At 46.2% G+C, this 23,612-nt stretch overlaps 1 protein-coding gene across 1 annotated transcript in view; it reads left to right on the forward strand.

Annotated features, from left to right (window-relative positions):
* The window catches only part of LOC119977660 (protocadherin Fat 4-like), a 221,533-nt gene that overhangs the window by 152,859 nt on the left and 45,062 nt on the right, over positions 1-23,612 (forward strand). Inside the window, exons 13-14 of the mRNA XM_038818825.1 lie at positions 11,573-11,697; positions 21,528-21,751. Of these exons, the coding sequence (XP_038674753.1) occupies positions 11,573-11,697; positions 21,528-21,751 (349 nt within the window). The remainder of the gene's footprint in view (positions 1-11,572; positions 11,698-21,527; positions 21,752-23,612) is intronic.

Below are 23,612 nucleotides of genomic sequence, written 5' to 3' on the forward strand. Positions count from 1 at the left end.
CTGGTGAATTGATGGTTCCATCACTCACTCAATCTGCTAAAGAAAGCACCATGGGCTTTCCTCCACCACATGGACTACCGTGGTTCAAGAAAACAGCTCACTATCACCTCATGGGCAATTAGGGGTGGGCAATGAATTCTGGCCTTGCCCATGAATCTCACATCCCATGAACTAATATATTTTTTTAAATGAGCCATTTAATCCATCTAGTATTATGCGGAATGACATTATTAATAATCAGTGATTTGTTGATGCCTATTAACAAATTCATTCAACATTTTCCAGATGTCATGGTTTGTTCATTGTTGATCTATTACTGTGTTTTAAAATAGCTAAGCTCTATTGCAAACAATTGGGGGCAAGAACACTAGAATTTTATGGTGTTTTGATTCGTTTTGAATAGTAAGAATATCACCGCCTGATAAAGTCCCACAAGCCCCATCATCATTACTGATCTGTCCACTGCCATTTTGAATGCGGCCTAGATGTAGGCGTTCAGTGTGACTGCCTGAACAGGCTTTCATGTGTTGAATGCTCAATGTTGGACAATAAATGGATGTTTCCCGTGCAATTTATACGGGGACTCTCACTAGCAAAAAGATCAGATTGTGGGAATGTATCGAACAAATGAAGGGAGTTTTCTGTCCTAATTATGTTTTTATTTGCAGCATTTTTGATCAATTTAACCTTTTTCTTAGCACAGGGAGGTACTTTATCGACTGCAAAATCCTTTATTAGTTGCAGAACATGGAAGAAAAGGATAACAGCAGCACCAGAATGGGCAAACTTTCCAGATTAGCAAGGACCTGCAAGGAATCCAGCGAGAGGAGTATTGTTTGAAGGTGGTCTAATCCTATTTTAAAATCTACAGGCACAGTTTGAGCTATCTGAACATCAGTGAGAAACAATGCAGGAGACGATTGCAATTCTCACAAGGCACCATCACAGAAATTTCCAGTGGACTCCAGTGAGGAATTTGCCTGTGGCCGTCAGGCCAGCACAGCCCTGAACTTTTGGAAAGCGAACCACAGCGGATGTTGGAGGTCTGAAATAAAAACAGGAAATTCAGTTCCGAAGATGAGTCATATTAGACTGGAAACGTTAACTCTCTTTCTCTCTCCACCGATGCTGCCAGACCTACTGGGCGGGATTCTCCACTGCCCGACACCGAAATCACATTTGGCGATCGGACGGGGAATCCCTGTTTGCGACCGAATCGGGGCCGGCGCCGTTTTCATATGCCCCTGCACTTCCAGATCGCCGGTCATCGAGACGCGCGGCGCACGCCGTTACGGCGGCATCAGTGTGTCACTTTGAGGCCCTGCTCCGATGCTCCGCCCCCGTGGGCCAAGTTCCCGACCGCGCATGTGGTCTGAGTTTTTGTAAAACCGGCATGGCGGCCAAGGACTGTGTCCAGCGCTGCCACAGTTGGGCGGAGCCGTGCTGCTGGCAGGGGGGCTTCGGCATGGGCTGGGGGGACTTGTTGTGGAGGTGTCCATGGGGGTGGCAAGGGGTTGTCCAGGGGGATTCTATTTGGCCGAACGGGCCCGTGCGGGGCCGGCGCCATGTTGTACGGTGCGACCGCTGCATGCGTGGCCACGGACCGGGCAATTCTCCGGACGTTTATGTCAGGAACGCCGGGAGTTTCACGTGGCGTGGCTGCTGGCCTCACAACGGGCGGAGCATCACTGTAGGGGCGGCGCCGACTGTTTCATTGTAAAACTAGACACTTCCTCCGGACGTAGCATCAAAATCGGGCAATCCAGCCTACTGTGATCTTCCAGAACTTTCTATTTGTATTCATGAATTAATATGTAACAGGGTCGTTTGAGACTTCCACTGGAGATGGTTGTAGCTCCAGTCTGTCTGCAATGGTTGGCAGTATCAAGCTGGTCACAAACACCCTTCCCGGGGATTTGATCTCCTCGTACTGCTGAAGATGCCTCGGAAACAAAGAAATTGGCCCTGGCTTTTGCAGCCATTGTAGTCTTCCCAGAATTGCAGAGTGTCACCCAATCCACACATGTGACCAACAGTGTCCCTGCCAACAAGACTGATGCCTTCATGAACTGCAAAAGATTTCACTTCCTTAATCTCCTGCAGTGACGCATGGGTGCTAACCACTTCCCAGGCAGCTGGCGTGACTCTGGCTTCCTGCAGCAGTCCAGCAGTCAAAACAATACATGGAAACAGAGCCAAAGTAGAACAAATGATTCAACTGCTGTGTTGAGGGATAAATGTTAGCCACAAAACTAGATGAATGCCACTCTTCTATAATTAGTGCCATGCGTTACAATCCAATGGAGTGATTCACATTTCATCCAGAAGGTGATATGTCAACAGTGCAGCACTCCCTAAGCAGCACACTGATGTTTCAGTCTATGTGCTTACATATTTGGGTTGGGCGTTGAACCCGTGGCCTCCTGACTCACAGAGTGTCATTGCTAATCCACGGCTGATATGATGATGGTTGTCCTTCAGCGAATTCCACTCTGGCAGAAGCAGAAGGGAGGAGAACAGAAGCGGGATCAGCAGTGGGACAGATAGGAAAGAAAGAGCTCCAACCAAATAGAGAGCAAATAGGTGGAATCATGCCTGTGGGGACCTTTACCCTCTGACATGAGCCAAGGACAATATACCTGCAGTTCTCTGAGCAGTGCATAAGAAAGCTACAATCTCGAGGGGGGCCGTCACAGACTTTGTTGCCACAAGGCAGGTTTGGAATGAGGGGAAACTAGGATTGGGGAAACAGTGTGCATGGTTAGACCAGTTGCTGCTTGTATATCATAACAGATGGCCACATGCGGGTGAGGTTGGGTTTGAGAAGGTGCCATAGGCGGGTATCTTAATCCTGGCATCACCTGTGCTACGGGGTTCAGCACAGAAGCCGGGTCTGTCCCTGCCAGTTAGCTACTGCCATCTATTATGGGCAGCCTTTGTCCTGCAAAAGAGAGAGGCAGGTTCCAGTGAGTGTGGTGCAATATGTTCAAGTTGTTCAATATGTACCTGCTGCAGTTGAATAGCGAGCAGTGTGCGCAAGCTGTGAGATGCTAGTTTGCAGCTTTCGGCAGTGATAAGCACGTGATGATGATCTGAAGTTTGAGTCATGGTTGATAGAGATTGTTGGTAGGCGAGCGAAGGGATTTTGGGGAGTGGAATAATGAATGGGTTAAACGGTGCACGTAAGGTTGCATTCACTGACATTGACCACTCATGTAAGGTCATTGAACTTCTTGTGACGCTGCATCATGGTCCTCAGGGATACATTGACTTCCTTGGCCATCTGCTCTCACTGCACCTACTCTCAGCACTTGAGAGCCTCTCAGTCCTCTGAGGGATAGAGGACCCCTCTCCTCCAGCATGGCAACCAGGAGGTGTGCTCCGTGGCCTTTTGTGCCATTTCTGTTCCTTCCCCCATTTCTTCCCTTCTTCCTCAAGTTTCTCCTGCTGACAGAGTTGCATCTTGTCTTTAAGTGGGTACAGGCTAGCTTGAAGTGCTGCGAGCCTCGCAAGAACATTAGGCGCCCTGTTGGGTTTTCAGCCATCCACGCAGCAGTGCATTCAATGGGCTGCATGCCACAATCATGTAACTCGAGGAGACAACACAAAGTTTGCATGCTGCCTGCATCGGGAGCAAGGTCATTGTGCAATGTGATCCCCACGCCCGATTTTGTGGTCCATCCAATTCAGCCCCTTATTAATGGGATCCTGGGGAGCAGAGTGACTGGTACCATCCTCCTGGAACTGAAACTAAAGATGCACAATCATATAAGTAGCTTCACATTTATATTATGCCATTCCGACTGGCGTTACGGCCACTATGCTATAATCCTAAATATATGTTGGCGATTTTAGGAAGTCAATATGAGTTGAGTAACTGATTTTGTGCTGGATTTGCTGGTACAAATGTCCTTGAAATATGATGATCTTCACACTGAAGAATTACTGATTGTGACATAATTGAGAAATAATTTGCAGTTTATTATCCGTAAATTATATGATCAGCATCTATTATCTGTGGCACTATTGTGTTAAATGACTGATAGCTTAGTTGTTGAAAATATTGCCTTTCCCGACACAGAAATTTCACAAACTTCTGTTCTTTGCCATTGGAATTACTGCTCAATCTGGCTGCGGCAGAGAGAAGAGGATTCAAAGAGATGCAACATGAATTAGTCAGGGCCTGCTGTCAGTGGTCAACACACGCTGAAATGGAGAGACCTGAGGGCAGATAGACACGATCCTCGGGTCATATTCTCACTAGCCAGGCCTGAGTGAGGATTTCAATTCCAGGCTGTCTGTTTTGTTGGCAATATCCCTTAGGTAAGTATTGTTGGGGGGGGGGGGGGGGGGGGGGGGGGGGGTTGGAGTGCATTATGGGAGATGGGGGAGTGGCCATTTGGACTGCAACGGTTGTGCTCCAGTCAAGAGTGCATTCCTTTCACACAGGAACATTTTTTTTCATTGAAGTATTGTCAAAACCTACCTCAGATTGGTGATCGCCAGGGCCGCAGTGGAATTCAAAACAGTGCAGTAGGTGGTTCCTGATCCACTCATCAGAGACTAATTTCCAAAAGGGGTTTGCTGTGACACTTCTTGCTTCTTCGATCTCTTATGGTATCCATCTGGGACCCCTTGGAAATGGACCCCATGAATAAAGCAGTGGGACCACCCCTGTACAGATTGGTTGCAATCTTGCTCATTGCTAAATTGATAAAATACCCATTTTACACCTACAAAACAGCAGCAATGCGCAGCAATTTCTACCTCAATGATTTTAGGACACATTTGCTGGCTTCTTCTAGAAAGATCCACAGAGAGTATCATCATGTGCTGAAGGCTGCACAATGTTTCCCTACAACAGAATCAGCACATGGGACGATTGTTGCAAGATACCCTGCGACACTGTGAGTCATTAAATAACATCACATGGAAGATAAAGTGGAGCAAAGTTAACGCAATGGTGCACACCAGGCAGCGCTTTCACTATAAGAAGGGTGACACCACCCTTTTGTGTCACAACAGCTCCCAGCTCTGCTCCCTCATCCTTACACCCCCTGGGTCAGGTTATCTATCCAGCATTAAGAGGAGGAAGAGATGTCCGAGTTGATAGGGTCACATTGTACTAGTCCTGAACTAGCAGATTTGGACACCGCACCAGAGTGCAGGAGGAGGTGACAAAGTGAGAGATATCATGCACAGTCTCTTCGGAGGATGGAGGGAAGACATGATGATGCTCCAGTGGGCAGGAATGTGGAGCCTCGGAAGTCATCTTTTAGGGCACAGTGTTTAGATAATCAGCAGCAGATGTGTGGACATCTGGTGGAGCTCCCTGAGATAGTGCGAGCTCCAGGACACAGAATGACTCAGGCAGCACGGTAGCATAGTGGTTAGCACAATTGCTTGACAGCTCCAGGGTCTCAGGTCCGATTCCTGGTTTGGGTCACTGTCTGTGCGGAGTCTGCACGTTCCCCCATGTGTGCGTGGGTTTCCTCCAGGTGCTCCGGTTTCCTCCCACAGTCCAAAGATGTGCAGGTTAAGTGGATTGGCCATGATAAATTGCCCTTAGTGTCCAAAATTGCCTTCAGTGTTGAGTGGGGTTACTGGGTTATGGGGAAAGGGTGGAGGTGTGGGCTTGGGTAGGGTGCTCTTTCCAAGAGCTGGTGCAGACTCGATGGGCCGAATGGCCTCCTTCTGCACTGTAAATTCTCTTCTATGAAATCTATGACTGAAAGAGTCCATTGCCATAATGAATTCCAGCAGGGGCTGAATCACTGGCTTTGAAAGCAGACCAAGGCAGGCCAGCAGCATGGTTCAATTCCCGTACCAGCCTCCCCGAACAGGCACTGGAATGTGGCAACTAGGGGCTTTTCACAGTAACTTCATTTGAAGCCTACATGTGACAATAAGCGATTTTCATTTCATTTCATTTCACATTGTCCCTGGAGCTCAACCACATGAGCTCCGACCAAGAGAAATTTGACGACTACATGGAGAGACATATGTAACAACACTCAAGAGAGGATGTAAGAGCAGTATCCCAGCCAGAAAAGGGTGTAAACCTCCTTCAGTGGCCTGGAGCAGTCCGCTCAGAGTAGGGGCATTGACATCCGTGGAATGTATGAAGAGCTGTGTTCCCTTAACACAATGGTCATACTGTTGGCACAACAGCTGCTGGAATGAATGACTGGCACCCACCGGTAACCAGCCCCATCAACCCTACCTGAAGGCCAACCCAGGGCTGTGTAGGTCACTGAGGTTGGTGAGGGTTCCAGGAGCTCCTCAGCACCCTCATCTTCCTCCACCTCCCCAGCCCCTCTGCCAGAGCCCTCAGCTGCTGCAGTTGTGTCAATGTTGCCCATGCAGAGGCCGGAATCTGAAGGAGTACCCCAAAGCATGGCAAGGTAAGCCTCCACACTCTTCATTACTGTTCAGACAAAAATGTGAGTAGCCTGTCTTCATCTCCGCTGAGGCAACACAGGGGTCACTTCATAGGAGTGTGAATGTGTGCAGGGTGCCTTCCAATCAACAGCACTAATGGGTTCACCGTGTTTTCACTTTCACATTGTATATAGCACATTTGAGCACTTTTTGAATTTATTTACTTAAACTTGTACATGACTCGGTGTGTGTTTGTATACTAGAGCTCAAAATGAATATTAACATTATGAAGGTGGTTCTTACCAGTAATAATGGGGGCAGCAGGCTGAGGTCCACCTTGACAGGCCATCAAGAGGATCAAGGGTGAGGGCTAATTTTGTGTTGCCTTGCAGGGCATCTTCCTTCTCTGCTGTGTCAGGAGTCAGAAGGGACAACAACAATTGTCATGCAAGACCATAAGACCATGAGACATAGGAACAGAATTAGGCCACTCGGCCCATTGCGTCTGCTCCACCATTCAATCATGGCTGATATTTTCTCATCCCCATAACCCCTGATCCCCTTTTGAATCAAGAACCTATCTATCTCAGTCTTAAAGACACTCAGTAATTTGGCCTCCACAGCCTACTGTGGTAGAGTTCCACAGATTCACTGCCCTCTGGCTGAAAATATTCCTCCTCATCTTTGTTTTAAAGGATCGTCCCTTTAGTCTCAGATTGTGCCCTCTGCTCCTAGTTTTTCCTACAAGTGGAAACATCCTCTCCACGTCCACTCTATCCAGGCCTCGCAGTATCCTGTAAGTTTCAATAAGTTTCCCCTCATCCTTCTAAACTCCAACGAGTACAGACCCAGAGTCCTCAACCATTCCTCATATGACAAGCTGTTCATCCCAGGCATCATTCTTGTGAACCTTCTCTGGACCCTTTCCAAGGCCAGCACATCCTTCCTTAGATATTGGGCCCAAAACTGCTCACAATACTCCAAATGGGGTCTGACCAGCGCCTTATACAGCCTCAGAAGTGCATCCCTGGTCTTATATTCTAGCCCTCTTTACATGAATGCTAACATTGCATTTGCTTCTTAACTGCCGACTGAGCCTGCACGTTAACCTAAAGAGAATTGTGAACAAGGGCTCCCAAGTCCCTTTGCGGTTCTGATTTCTTAAGCATTTCCCCATTTAGAAAATAGTCTATGCCTGAATTCCTTCTTCCAAAGTGCATAACCTCACACTTTTCCACATTGTATTTCATTTACCACTTCATTGCCCACTCTCCTAGCTTGCCCAAATCCTTCTGCAGCCCCCTTGCTTCCTCAATACCACCTGTCCCTCTACAGATCTTTGTATCATCTGCAAACTTTGCAACAGTGCCTTTAGTTCTTTCTTCCAGATCATTAATGTATATTGTGAAAAGTTGTAGCCCCAGCACAGAACCCTGATGTACACCACTAGTCACCAGCTGCCATCCTGAAAAAATAGCCCTTTATCCCCACTCTTTGCCTTCTGCCAGTCAGCCAATCCTTTATCCATGCCAGGATCTTACCCTTAACACCATAGGCTCTTAACTTATTTAACAGTCTCCGATGTGGTACCTTGTCAAAGGCCTTCTGCAAATCTAAGTAAATCACGTCCACTGATTCTCCTTTGTCTAACTTCCTTGTTACCTCCTCAAAGAACTCTAACAGATTTGTCAGACACGACCTCCCTTTGACAAAACTGTGCTGACTCAGTCCTATTTTACCGTGCATTTCTAAGTACTTCGCGATCCCATCTTTAATAACAGGCTCTAAAATCTTACCAATGACCGAAGTCAGTCTAACTGGCAAATAATTTCCCGTCTTCTGCCTCCCTCCCTTCTTAAACAGTGGTGTTACAAAGCCACTTTCCAGTCCTCTGGGACCCTTCCTGCCTCCAGTGATTCCTGAAAGATCATCACCAATGCCTCCACAATTTCCTCAGCTATCTCTTTTAGGACCCTGGGGTGTAGTCCATCCGGTCCAGGTGACCTACCCATCTTAAGACCTTTCAGTTTCCCCAGAACCTTCTCCTTAGTAATGGTCACTGCACTCACCTTTGCCCCCTGATTCTCCTGGAGCTCTGGCATCCCATTGGTGTCTTCACCACGAAGACTGATGCAAAGTAACTATTCAGTTCACCTGCAATTTCTTTGTTTCCTATTATTACTTCTCCAGCCACATTTTCCAGTGGTCCAATATCTATTTTTACCTCTCTCTTACCTTTTATATATTGAAAAAAACTCTTCCTATCTTCCTTTATACTGCTAGCTAGCTTGCACTCATACTTCATCTTCTCCCCCCTTATTGCTTTTTTAGTTGTCCTCTGCTCACTTTTAAAGACTTCCCAATCCTCTGGCTTCCCACTAATCCTCGCCATTTTGTGTGCTTTTTCTTTAGCTTTTATGCTGTCCTTGACATCCCTCATCAGCCATGGCTGCCTTGTCCTCCCCTTTGCATGTCTCTTCCTCCTTAGGATGAATTTCTGTTGTGCCCCCGAATAACCCCCAAAAGCCCCTGCCATTGCTGTTCCACTGCCTTCCCTGCTCGGCTCCTTTTCCAATCAACTCTGGCCAGCTCCTCCCTCATGTCTTTGTAGTTACCCTTATTTAATTGTAATACCGTTACATCTGATTGTAGCTTCTCCCTGTCAAACTGCAGGGTAAATTCTATCATATTGTGGTCACTGCTCCCTCAGGGTTCCTTCACCTTACGTTCCCTAATCAAGTCTGTCTCATTATACATCACCAAATCCAGAGTTGCCTGTTCCCTAGTAGGCACTGTCACAAGCTGCTCCAAAAAACCATCTCTTAGACATTCCACAAATTCTTGGGATCCACTACCAACCTGATTTTCCCAGTCCAGCTGCATATTGAAGTCCCCCATGATTATTGTAATATTGCCTTTTTTACATGCCTTTTCTGTCTCCTGATTTATTTTCTGCCCCACATCCTGACTACTGCTAGGGGGGCTGTACATAACTCCCATCAGGGTCTTTTTACCTTTGTGATTCCTCAACTCTACCCACAGAGATCCTATGCCTTCTGATCCTATATCGCTACTTGCTATCGATTTAACTTCGTTCCTTACTAACAATGCAACCCCACCCACTTTGCCCATCTGTCTGTCCTTTCGATAGGACATGTATCCTTGTATATTTAGTTCCCAACCCTGATCCCCTTGCAGCCACCTCTCTGTGATGCCCACAACATCATGCCGGCCAATTTCAATATGCGCAACAAGCTCATTTACCTTGTTCCGTATACTGCGCGCATTTAGGTACAACACCCTCAATCCTGCATTGACCACCTCCCTTTTCACACTCTCCTCCATCTCTGTACCCTGTCCTGTGGTCCTTTTTGATTTTTGACTGTGGCTTCTCTGCCTTAAACTTTCCCCCTTACTGCTTTTTGTTTCTGACCCCGTTTTACTTCCCTCCGACTTCCTGCATCAGTTCCCATCCCCCTGCCACATTAGTTTAAACCCTCCCCAACAGCACTAGAAAACACCCCACCTAGGACATCGGTTCCAGTCCTGCCCAGGTGCAGACCGTCTGGTTTGTACTGGTCCCACCTGGTCCCACCAAGACCAGGAGCCCCACCCTCCTTCCCCCTTGGGCAAAGGGAAGACAATTGGAATTTATTTTGAGCCATTTCTGGGCTGTGAATAAAACTTTAAGGAAAATCCCACAGTGGTACCCTACCTCAATAAAGAAATATGCCAAGTTCAGACCGCTTCTTACTTTGAACACTTTGGGATCCACACTCGTTGGCCATCAAAATCCATCTGGCGGAGAAGCAACAGCTGATTTAAATGGCCAACTGCCTGCGTCAAATGCGTGCTTTGAACAGACCTCAGCTATGGTGAAAATGCGATGTGCCGTGGCCGGACTGGGACCTACAAATGTTGGGCAGCTCTGCTATTTCAGTTCTCTATTGTGGTGTAAATCGGGACTACAGTGTCTACATTCTAAGATCTCAAACAGCAATGTGAATTTAATAGCTTCCAGAAATATGAATTCTTGTCTCGGTGTGAGCCTCTGGTGCCTAGTTAAAGTGCTTTTATGAGTTGACTTTCCCAGGGTATGTGAGGAGGGAGACTGGACTGATTCAATCATGGTGGGTTCATGATCTAATAGTTTGGAACGGAGTGGAACCAGCTGCAGATTACAACAGCTTGTTGTCTGCTTGCAAAGTCCAGCCCCCTTTGCTTCCTTTACTGCTCCAGTCACTAGTTCAGGGAACTCCCTTCCTCAAAAGGCAGTGGACGTTTTACACCAGAGGTAGACACTTTGTGATCGGCAAGGGGGTTGTAGAAGCATTGGGTTCCGATAACTGGAATGAACAACAGTAGATGTTTATTAACAGCAACTGAGCAGCCGTTACATGCTGTGTTTCTGCCCCAGCTCGTGAAGAGCCCCGACACGTGATCCCCTTTGCACCGCGACATCGCAACACCCGCGTGACCAACTGGTCTACAGGGGTGAAAGGGTATCTCGGGGGTGATGTGTTGGGTACTCTGGAGCCGTGGAGACTGCGTTTACCTCAGCAGTAACACATACAGACTACCAACACTTGAAATAGTACAACAATATTTTATTATGCTAGAAACTGTTGAACATACTTTCACTGTGGGGCGACACTACGTTAACTTAAACTAAAGACCTATGCCTATCCTAACCAGTCTATGCACTCAGCACATGGTGAAGATCTGTGCAAGCTGTGAGCTCTGTCCTTCTGAGAGGCTGCATCCCGAATGAGCGGGAAAACTGATGCCCTCTGTCTTTATAGTGAGTGTGCTCTAACTGGTGATTGGTTGCGGTGTTGTGTGTGTTGATTGGTCTTGCAGTGTGTCAATCAGTGTGTGTGTCTGCACCATCATATACTGGTGTATATTATGACAGGGGGTGGTGGGAATGTGAGGTTGGGGCTACAATCAGATCAGCCACGATCTTACTGACTAGAGGAGTAGGCTCGAGGGGCCGAGTGGCCTACTCCTGTCTCTGGAATCGCTTCCTCTGATTGGTTATAGGGGTAAGCAGCTTCCATCTTTTCAAGGCCGAACTGGACAAACCTTGAAGAGAATTCCATCAACAGTAACAATTGCTAGCATGGTGAAAGGCAGACAACCCAAACCTATTTCCAGCCTTGAGGTTTTCATTGTTTCTCTGTTTCTACAGTTGTCCTCGATTGGGCAGCGTTTGTCAGGATCAAACATGTCTGAATGGTGGTGTTTGCCTGGACCGTTGGTCTTTCTACTTGTGCCAATGTCCTGAAGGATTTACTGGACCCCACTGTGAAAAAGGTATGTTTATTTTAACTATTCCTACTGCAATGGCCAAAAAGAGAATATTGTAATGATAAATAATACCTACAATACAACATTTACTGTAGTAGTATATTAACGCGTAACATTTATTTATTTAAACACCTATTGCCATGTAGAACACATAAGGACATAGTGGAAAGTGGGAATACAGCAAGAGGATCTAAAATGTTTGCTTTAGCTACATATGTGGTAGACCAAAGTTTTGATGGCTAAATGAGAATTTGAATAGTGCAATTATTTTGTCACATTCACACTAATGTAAAATTAAGATGATGGGGACAAGTGTAACCCAACCCGCAAGGCAGGAGATAAGCAACTTCAGTTCGACCCCTCATTTTACACACCATTCAATTTAACTCTCCATTTCCCACCAATTAAAAATGACAACCTCTGGCTCTAAAGGCCAACCCTGTTCTGGCCTTCCAGCAATTGCAAAGGTTGTTGGTCACTGCACTGATTTGACATTGTTTTGGAATATAACTGCAATTTGGGATCAGGCCTGATTAAGAAGTGCTCAGGAGAATCTTGGTTCAAAACAGTTGGTGCAGAACCAACAAGGTCCCTTCGCAAGTCAGCCAACATCACATAGGCCGGGATTCTCCATTCTGGAGCCTAAGTTCTCCCGCCAGCGGGGAATCGGGGCTGGTCTTCGCTGGCGCTGGGAGTGGGCCCTGGTGTGGGTCTCACTCTGTAAGCATGCAAATATATGCATGGTGCAGAGGTTGTCGGATTTTGTTGCAATCCCGTCTTCCATGAATACCAGTTTCAAATCCCCTGACAGCCTTTGAAATGCAAAACTTCCATTCAATTTAACACAGCAATACCTTTCATGAGCCAATGATTGACAATTGGATGGGTCAGCGGCAGCTGCTTGGTGGATTGTTTATTTACCTTTCCCTTCACACTGGGATGCATCTCAATTACCCTGTTTTGATGCTAACCACAATGTCTATAAACACTTTTGCTATGATTGACAGCTCCAAAATATATCAAAAGGGGTTAAATGGTTTCACTTCCTTTTTTCTCATAACATAAAACACTTGTTAAAAAATAATTTATCCTCAGAGTTAATGGATCCCTGTAGAGCTATATAAATAAGCAACAGTTAGGGCAGTATGGGGTGCCCTAACGGTTAGCACTGCTGCCTCACAGCGCCAAGGATCTGGGTTCAATCCCGGCCCTGGGTCACCATCCACGTACAGCCTGTACATTCTCCCTGTGTCTGTGTGGGTCTCACCCCCACAACCCAAAGATATGCAGGGTAGGTGGATTGGCCATGCTAAGTTGTCCCTTAAATGGATTTTTAAATAATAAATAAATAAGGAACAGTAATCCTCCCTTTGAAACCGCCTGGACCTGTCAATTAAATAATGGCCCATGATATTGAGTGTAAACAAGGCAGTTCAAAGTTTTTCGGCTTCTAAACTTGCAGAGAGGCTTCAATACTTTAAAGGGCAATGAAACTGACTGAAAAAATATTTCAAAGGTTTCTACTTCATTAAAGGGAATACATTTACCTTCATGCACAGGTAGCGGCAGTGGTTGGCACAGTTGCTACACAGCTCCAGGGTCCCAGGTTCGATTCCCGGCTTGGGTCACTGTCTGAGCGGCGTCTGCACGTTCTCTCCATGTCTGCGTTGGTTTCCTCCAGGTGCTCTGGTTTCCTCCCACAATCCAAAGACGTGCAGGTTAATTGCCCTTAGTGTCCAAAAAGTGAGGTGGGGTTACTGGGTTACGGGGATAGGGTGGAGGTGTGGGCTTCAGTAGGGTGCTCTTTCCAAGAGCCGGTGCAGATTCGATGGGCCGAATGACCTCCTTCTGCACTGTAAATGCTACGATCAAAAAAATTCTATGATCTTTGAATTTGGCATGCTGACAGGCAGTTTAAAGGCTACAGGTGGGAAGACCAACCAAGCAATCTTATCCCAAGTAAGACCCCTGACCTGAGCCCCTCCAGCTCAGCCTAAACCGCCCCCTTGACTCCAACGAAAACCCCAATCTTCTTTTAAAAATTGACTATGTGCCATGGGATCACGGTAAAAAGAATTTCAAAGTGGATGGCACATCAGGTTCACTCCAGTGCCAGAAAACTCTGGTTTTCCCGTTGGTGGGAACACCTTGCCTTCATTCAGGAGCCCCCTTCATTTCTGTGTGCAAATTATTTACATAGGCCAGAAACAACAGGCATCAATCCCTGCAGTACTCAACTCTTTACATCTCGCTAGCCCAACATCATTTCCTTAATTGCTTCCTATCCTTCAGATAATGACTTATCCACCTAGTAGTAATGTGGCTAGCTTAACAAGTGGAATGAGAACATCTAGAGCGATTTGGACCAATTAAGCGAATGGACTGAAAAATGGCAAATTGACTTGTAAGGATAGAAATGTGAGTTAATGAACATGAGAACAGAACGTACAAAGCATTGTCTGTTGACAGCAGTTAAACAGGAAAGAGATTTGGGTGTGATCATTGATTGACCACTGATATTTTCCCTCTATATGATGCTGCATTCAGTTCAGAAAGACTAGCCAAGTATTGGATATATGTTGACGACAAGATGAAGCAAAATTATCCTAAACTCTCAAAAGAAATTCCTGAGGCCATTTTGGAATGTTGTGTGCAGCTTGGCAACCCAGCTTCAAAAGGACAAGGCTGTCTCTAAAAGGCTCACAGGGGAGAGACCCAAGGGCAGGATTCTCTGACCCCTCCCCCCCCCACCACCTCCCGCCGGGTTGGAGAATCCCGGGGGGGGGGGGGGGGGGGGGGGGGCGGCATGAATCCCAACCCGCCGCTCCGACGCTGGCTGCCGTATTCTCCTGTGCCAGTTTTCGGGCGGGGGCAGGGATCACGCCGCGCCAGTCGGGGGCCGTTGGCAGCGGTCCACGCCGGCAATTCTCTGGGCCGAGCGGCCATTGGTTTCTGGCCAGTCCCGCCGGTGTGGATTGGACATGGTCCCACACGGCGGGACCTGGCTGGTAGGCCGGCTGGTGCGATCCTTGGGGGCGTGCGGGGGGATCAGGCCCCATGGTGGCCTGGCCCACGATCAAGGCCCACCAATCTGCGGACAGGCCTGTACCGTGGGGGCACTCCTTTCTTCCGCGCTGACCTCTGTAGGGCTGCGCCATGGCCGGTGCAGAGCACACACCCCCCTGCACATGCGCTAGAAAATGCCGGCCGGTCTGCGCATGCGCGGAACCACGCCGACAGCTCTGCGCATGCGCTAACTCGCGCCGGGCCTTCGCCGCCGGTTGGCACGGTGCCAATCCCTCCGGCGCCGGCCTAGCCCCCGGAAGTGCGGAGGATTCCGCAACTTCCAGTCGGCCCAACGTTGGAGTGGTTCTCGTCGCTTTTTACGCCGGTGTCGGGCCATCACGGGGATTCCGGACAATCCCGCCCCAAATGTCCATTTTTCATCTGCAAGTGTATAAATCAGTATTAATTTGCTTAGCATTACTCTTAATACATGTCTGAATCTTCATTGCACAGTTTAACCTTACTTGCATAATTATTCTCAACTCTTGGTGCGCCCTTGGTTGGGTCTAGAAATGGCATTACACGTAGCATGTAAACCAAAGTTAAAGAGCTGGGAAGAAATGGCTATGGTTACCGGGTCAATTGGAATTTTAAAGACTGGAATTGATAAGAGTTTTGTGAGATAAGGAGAAGGAATATGGAAAAAGGGCAAGTAATTGGAGTTGAGGTACAAATCAGCCATTGTTTAATAGTATGGGGAAGCAGGTTGAAGGGCTGAATGGCTGACCTTTGTTCCTCAGTACCTGCAAGCTCCATACACGGCCTAAATTAATGACCACATAAGATCATATCCAGCTTGAGTTGCTGGATACCAATCATGACCAGAAGCCCTGCCTGATTTTGGCCCTCTAACTTGGGGTAATGTAATCCTTTAATGTCAACCTCCGTGAACTCAGTTAATTCAGTAATCACCCAAAAACAAATCCTGGTGTATCTATTTCTGATGGTGACCTGTGAGTGATGTAAATTTACCACAACAAAGAATTCAGGACTTCCATTCTTTCTGACTGGTTTCCACTGCCACATCTGGCTGCCTGGTTGGCCGAAGGAGTTATCCCTTGGTGCTCGCAACAACAACTTGCATTTGTATAGTGCCTTTAACAAAGTGCCATGTCCCCAGCTGCTTCACAGGACCATTATCAGACATTTGACATTGAGCCACATAAGAATATATTGGAACAGGTGAACAAAATACATTTCAAAGGGCAGAGGGGTACAGAGGTTTAAGAGGGGATTCAAGAGCTTTGGGCTGAAACATTCAAAGGCGTAGCTACCAAAAGGGGAACAGGGCCGAAACACTTGAAGGCGTAGCTACCAAAAGGGGAACAAGATGTGTAAGAAACAAGATTTAGAGGATGGTGGATTTTTGGCTGTTTAGGGCTGGAGGAAGTTACAGAGATAGGGCGGGGGTGAGACCATGAAGGGATTTGAAAATGAGGATGAAAGTTTTAAATTTCATGTATCGCTGAGCTGAGAGCCAATAAGACAAGCAAGATCAGAGAGTTGAGTGCTGAAAGGTTCGTGCGGGAGAAATGTGTTTTGAAGTACTGGGGAAAGAGCTGTACCTTTGGGAAAGTTTTCACCTGAAATGCATTTGGACTAGTGTTGGAGAACCAGGGCCATGGAGAGGTTTTTAAATGGGCAGGGTTCATGTGAGGGGAGATTTGGAAAGTTAGTTAAGGCAATAGTGCAGGATAAGGATATGAGTAATAATAATCAGAGTGTGTCAGGAAGGGACAGAGTACAAACGTAAGAGGGCAAAAGCAAATAAGGTCAGAGTCGGGAAACATGCTAAAAAGACAGAATTAAGGGCTCTTTGAATGATCACAGCATTCAAAGCAAATTCGGAATGCTGGGTGTCATTATTAAGGAAATAATGACAGGACGTTTAGAATATCATAATACATTCACGCAGAGTCAACATGGTTGTACAATAGGAAAATAATGTTTGATAAATTTATTAGAATTCTTTAATGATGTATCGAGCAGAATGAATAAATGGGAACCAGTGTAGTGTATTTGAATTTCTAAAAGACATTTTATAAAGTGCCACATAAAAGGTTACTGCACAACATGAAAGCTTGCTTGCGCTAAGTTATTACATGGATAAAGCATTAGCGAACTAACAGGAAACAGAGAGGCAGGATAATGGGTCACTTTCAGCTTGGTAAATTGTAACTAGTGGAGTCCAAAAGGATAGGATCAGTTCTGTGTTCTCAACTATTAATGATCTACATAGGGTGGTATTGTGGCACAGTTGTTAGCACTGCTGTTTCACAGCGCCAGGGACCCAGGTTCAGTTCCTGCCCCGGATGAGTGTCTGTGTGGAATTTACACTTTCTTCCCATGTCTGCCTGGGTTTCCACCAGGTGCTCCCGGAGTTTCCTCCCACAGTCCAAAGATGTGCAGGATAGGTGGATTGGCTGTGCTAAATTGCCCCTTAGTGTCTAAAGGTTAGGTGGGGTTACGGGGATAGGGTGGGGTTTCGGGCCTTGGTAGGGTGCTCTTTCAGGGGGCCGGTGCAGACTTGATGGGGTGAATGGCCTCCTTATGCACTGTAGGGATTCTATGATTAACGACTTGGATGTAGAGAGCGAATATAATGTAGGAAAATTTTCTGATGTACTAAGATAGGTAGGAAAGCAATTTGTGAGGAAGACGTGTTGTGTGAAATTTTCCAAAATGTGGGAGTGTTAGGCTCTGATTGAAAACTGGCGTATATCTCTTAATATACACTGCCGAATTTTCAGACCAGATCTTGAGCCACTGACAAAAAAAATCGAGGGGGCGTGGTTTATACTGTCGGTCTGGCGGGGGCTGATAGAGCCAGCAAAGCCAGCTCCACAGAGATCTTTAAAGATGGCGCCCCAATCAGATCTGAAGTTAAATGTCCCCCCCGCCTAAGTGCCCCCATAGTAGGGATGCGCCGTCGGCAGGACCGGAGATCCCGCTGGCATGAACACCTGGGAGATCTCACCCACTATCACCAAAATGTCTCCCCACTGACACTTCTACCACGTGCCCGGTTACAATCCCTAAAATTAGGTCAAGTACCGCCGCCTCTCTTCTAGTCCTTTCCACATGCTGACTCAAAAAACTCCTGGTTGAACTTTAAGAATTCTTCCCCCTCTGCCCACTGAAATCCCTACTATTATTACACTACTGTTTTTAGACCTCTGTGAGATTCGCCTACAAATCTGCTCTTGTATCTCTCCCTGACTGTCTGAGGGCATATAGTACACTCCCAGCAAAGTGATAGCCCCCGTTTGGTTTTTAACTTCCACCCATATGGTATAAATTGAGGAGCCTGTTGAGAATTCATTCCTCCTCCCTGAAGTAATTGACTCCTGGATCAATATATCACCTCTTTTCACAGTAACTTCATTGAAGCCTACTTGTGACAATAAGGGATTATTATTATTATTTTACAGCCCCGTCTCTCACCTGAAGATTCTGTACCTCAACCATTTCTCTGTGATAGCAATATTACCATATTGCCATGTGTTAATCAACAACCTTAGTTCATCTGCTTTACCTGTAGCACTCCTTGCATTAAAATAAATGCCATCCAACTTTCCCACGTTCCCTTGTGCCTTAACATGTCTATCTTTGCTCTGCTTTCCAGAAGACTTAAAAAAATTATTTGGCTGTTCATCGCCCTTTGCTGTTCCTCTAGTTCCGTAACCCACCCCTGCCAAATTAGTTTAAAATACTCCTCCAGCGTTAGCCAACCAACCTGCCAGGATGTTGGTCCCATTCCAGTTTAGGTACAACCCATCTAACTTGTATAGGTCCCACCCTCCCCAGAAACAGACCCAGTGATCCAGGAGACTAAAATTGGCTCTCCTGCACCATCTCTTCAGCCACACATTCATTTGCCGTATCTTCCTATTCCTATACTTACCAGCACGTGGCACCAGTAACTTAATTGCAGTGTTAATGCAAGCCTACTTGTGACACTAATAAAGATTATTATTATTAGCTGAACCATCCAGTGATTACAACCTCTAAAGTCCTGCTTTACAATCTACTACCTATCTCCCTAGATCCTTGCTGCAGGACTTCATGCATCTTTCTACCAATGTTGTTGGTACCAATGTGAACCATGACCTCTGACTGTTTATCCACCCCTTTCAGAATGCACTGCAGCCGTTCAATCACATCCTTGGCACCATGGAGGACACCATCCCTGGAGTCACGTCTGAAACCCTCACTGTTGAGTTTCCAACCACTATTGTGCGGAATCTGCACGCTCTCCCCGTGTCTGCGTGGGTTTCCTCTGGGTGCTCCGCTTTCTTCCCACAAGTCCCGAAGGACGTGCTTGTTAGGTGAATTGGACATTCTGAATTCTCCCTCAGTGAACCTGAACAGGTGCCGGAGTGCGGCGATTCGGGGATTTTCACAGTAACTTCATTGCATTGTTAATGTAAGCCTACTTGTGACACTAATAAAGATTATTATTATTAGCTGAACCACCCACAGTGCTGTGAACTTGGCCCTGGCCGCACTCGCCACAGGAACTGTCACTCTCACCATTTCCAACACAGAAAATGGTTCTTGATTGAGATACACTGTGGGGCTTTCTTGACTACCTGCTTGCTCCTCTTCCTCTGACTGGTGATTACCCCTTCCCTCTCTGTGGGATGACCACATCTAAAACTGTGCTATCTACCAACCTCTCAGCCTCCCTAGTGGTACATCCCAGTGCCTCGAGCCGATATTCAGGTTCTGAAATCCAGCTCTCAAGCTGGTCAAACCTTCCTGCAAATGTGGTCATCCAGAATGCAAGGAGTGTCTAAGAATTTCTGTGCAAACCACGGGGCTGAACTGCTCACTCATACTTGTAGTTAAAAGACTCATACATTATATTTATTCCAAGTAGAAAATTATTTGTTATTTTTTTAAAAGCTAGGACTCTTACCTTTCCTCAGCTTTAAGTTTGAGAAAAATAACTTGCCCACTGCCAACTAATCAGCTTGCTCCCTTGTAGTGTCTACTCCTGCAGCAGGGGAAAACCACTTTCAGTTCAATTCCCACTTTGTTCCAAATTCCCAAATATACTCGCTCTAGCTGTGTCTCACTCAGGTGATCTCTCTCCCAACTGCTTGCGCTACTGTTTTTGCTCTCCGTACTGAAGGAAGGATATTATTGCACTGGAGGCAATTCAGAGAAGGTTCACTGGGCTGATTCCGGGGATGAAAGGATTATGGGAAAATGTTAGGTGGATTGGCCATGCTAATTTACCCTTTAATGGGGTGGCAGGCTGGTGCAGAGGTTAGCATTGCTGCCTACGGCGCTGAGGACCCGGGTTCAATCCCAGCCCTGGGTCACTGTCCGTGTTGAGTTTGCACATTCTCCCCGTGTCTGCATGGATTTCGCCCCTACAACCCACAGATGTGCAGGCTAGATGGATTGGCCACACTAACTTGCCCCTTATTTGGAAAAAAAAATCATTGGGTGCTCTAAATAAAAAAGAAAAATAACCTTTAGTGTCCAAAGATGTGCAGGTTAAGTGGGGTTACAGGGATAGGTCGTTGGATTGGGCCTAGGTATGGTGCTCTTTCGGACAGTTGGCGCACACTCGATGGGACAAATTACCTCCTTCTGCAGGGATTCTATGGAAAAAGTTGAGAAGTTTGGGCATATATTCATTGGAATTTAGAAAAATAAGAGGTGATCTTATTGAAACATGTAAGATTCTGAGGGGCTGGACAGGATCGATGCTGAAAGGATACGTCCCCTTGTCAAGGAATCTTGAACTAGAGGGTACAGTTTCAAAATAAGGGCTCTCCCATTTAAGACAGAGAAGAGGAGGAAGTTCATTACTTAGAAGATCATTAATCTTTGGGATTCCCTTCCACAGAGAGCTGTGGAGGCTCGGTCATTGCAGATATTCAAGACTGAATTAGACAGATTTTTGATCAACAAGGGAGTCGAGGGTTATGAGGCAGGCAGTAAAGGGAGTCGAGGGACAGGCAGTAAAGTGGAGTTAAGGCCACAATCAGATCAGCATCATATTGACTGGAGGAGCAGGCCCAATGGGCTGAATGGCCTACTCCTGCTCCCATTATGATCAATGCAGACCAGCAAGAGTGGGGGTAATGGGTGACTGGGACTTTATGCAACTCATGACTCAGACAGTGGAGCTTCAGATGAGCTGTACAGAAGATAAAAGATGAGAGACCAACTTCAAACCACTGGAATAGGCAAGTCTGGGAGAGTCAAAGGCATGAACGAGGGCTGCGGTCGCAGATGAGCTGGAAAAGAAAAGGGTGGGACTTTTGCATTTCTCTGTTCTTAAAATTCTTCAGCTTATTTCCTAATATTAAAATGATCAACTTATAAAATTATTGTATGTCTGATTACAAACCTGGAATTCAGAGCAAGTTAATAAGAAAGGGGAAAATATTTTGCTATTATTTTATATTGAAAAATGATGGATCGAATGGCCAGTTATCTGTAGATCATTGGTAGAAATGTGGACAGTTTATGGGCAATAGGGGCGAGAGACTGCATGGGTAAGACTTGGAACCAGGAGGCCAGTTTATACAATGCTGGGGGTAAAGGATCAAATGTCAGAGCAAAAGGAAATGAGGCAGTCACTTGGAAAAGTAAATCCCGAACGGAAGGAGAACTAGAGAAGGTGACCTGAGGGTCAAGGCAATGTGCTGTCATATGTATGGTTGAGAGAATGTGATTTGTGTTGGGGTGATTGGACCTATGGTTATATGGTCATTGTGATGAATATTACTCTATGTCCTCAAACGCAGATATTTCTCCAGATACAGCAGTCAGCCTGAATGGACAATTTCATCTTGATTATTTCATTAAAGAAAGTTACAAACGGGGACAACTATTGAGGAACCACATCAAGAGAAATCAAAATCGGAAAGGAGACAAAGATACCTGCAGCATTGAAATACAGTTCAGAACACATGCATCAGAAGGAATACTGCTCCACATACAAGGAAGTATGAACAATATCACCGTCAAGGTAAATTTGTTTTCGGCACTGTAATGAGTAAAATGAGCTAAATAATAAACTATTTCCTTCAGAGATTTAATTGCAGATGAGCTCACATTACGAGTACTAAGTACTATTAATGAATTGCCGCATAATCCTTTTTTGCTCCATCCATATCCAAAAATCTTTTCCATGTGATTCAGTTCAACAATCTGGTGTCACATATGCTGTAATTTTATAACAACAACTAACATTTATGTAGCTCCAGAGGCGTAATCAGAAATATATGAAGGAGCCGTTTGGAGCAATAGCAACATGCTTGATCAAAGAGGTCAGTTTAGAGGAAAGTCACAGATAAGGGGAGGGATCTGAAATGAACTAGAGAGGGAATGCCAGAGTGTGCGGCTCAGATGGTTGAAGGCACAATTGGTGTGGTGAAGAAAGCATGGATGCAGAAAAGTGGGGAGATGGCATGGTGGTAATGTCACTGGACAGGACCTCCAGAGCAAAAAACAGTAAATGCTGGACAATCTGAGCAGGTTAGCCAGCATCTGTGCAGAGGGAACGGAGCTAATGTTTCCAGTCCGGATGACTGGTTCTCAAAGCTAGAGCGAACTGTAAATACATTGAGATTTATAACGTTGAGGGGGAGAGGGTGCGGAGCATGGAGATGTGGGGTTGGATAGAGAGGCAGCGATAGGTGGAGATTACCAAAGATATAGTGGACAAAAAGACAAAGAGAATGTAAATGGTGGTGGTAATGATTGAGAAGGGTTCTGATAGTGACATATTAAGAAATCAGAATGTGTTAATGTCAGAACAGGTAAAGAGTGTGTCAAAGGACAGCTTGGAACAGTGTTATAACCCGCACGAGACGTACGGCGTTGGAGCAATCAGTCTCCCCGTCAGTCCCACCGGATACGAGCTAAGGGGGCAGAGAGCCCAAGGACATTCATGGTGGAGGTCTGTATAAAGTTGCCCAGGTATGGAACCGACAGAGCAGACCTGGATCTGATGTATATTGTAAATATAAGTTTAAAAGCAAATTACTGCGGATGCTGGAATCTGAAACGAAAGAGAAAATGCTGGAAAATCGCAGCAGGTCTGGCAGCATCTGTAGGGAGAGAAAAGAGCTAACATTTTGAGTCCGATGACTCTTTGTCAAAGCTGGACAAGCTTTGACAAAGAGCCATCGGACTCGAAACGTTAGCTCTTTTCTCTCCCTACAGATGCTGCCAGACCAGCTGAGATTTTCCAGCATTTTCTCTTCCGTAAATGTAAGTTTATTTTGACCAACTTATGGACTCGTTTTTGACCTACTAAAAATAGGAAACGGATGGCCCAAGTCGGATGGGATGGGGGGAGGGGAGGCAATGGTGAGGGGAAAATGAAATGAAATGAAATGGAAAATGAAAAATGAAAATTGCTTATTGTCACGAGTAGGCTTCAATGAAGTTACTGTGAAAAGCCCCTAGTTGCCACATTCCGGTGCCTGGTACGGGAATCGAACCGTGCTGCTGGCCTGCTTGGTCTGCTTTAAATGCCAGCGATTTAGCTGAGTGAGCTAAACCAGCCCCAATGGAAGAACTGAAAATAAATTAATCCAGTAACCCAGAAGACCCAGCTAACACTCTGTGGACATGGGTTCAATGGCGCACTTTGAATTCAGCGAATAAATCCGGAATTGAAAACTAGTCTCCCTAGTGTTGACCATGAAACTATCATTGATTGTCATAAAAACCCATTTGGTTCATTAATATCCCTTTAGGGAAGGAAATCTGCCATCCTTACCGGGTCTGGCCTACATATCACTCCATATCCATGGAGTTAGAACATAGAACATAGAACATAGAACAGTACAGCACAGAACAGGCCCTTCGGCCCTCAATGT

Source organism: Scyliorhinus canicula, chromosome 14, assembly GCF_902713615.1.
Source record: "Scyliorhinus canicula chromosome 14, sScyCan1.1, whole genome shotgun sequence".
Taxonomy (NCBI): domain Eukaryota; kingdom Metazoa; phylum Chordata; class Chondrichthyes; order Carcharhiniformes; family Scyliorhinidae; genus Scyliorhinus; species Scyliorhinus canicula.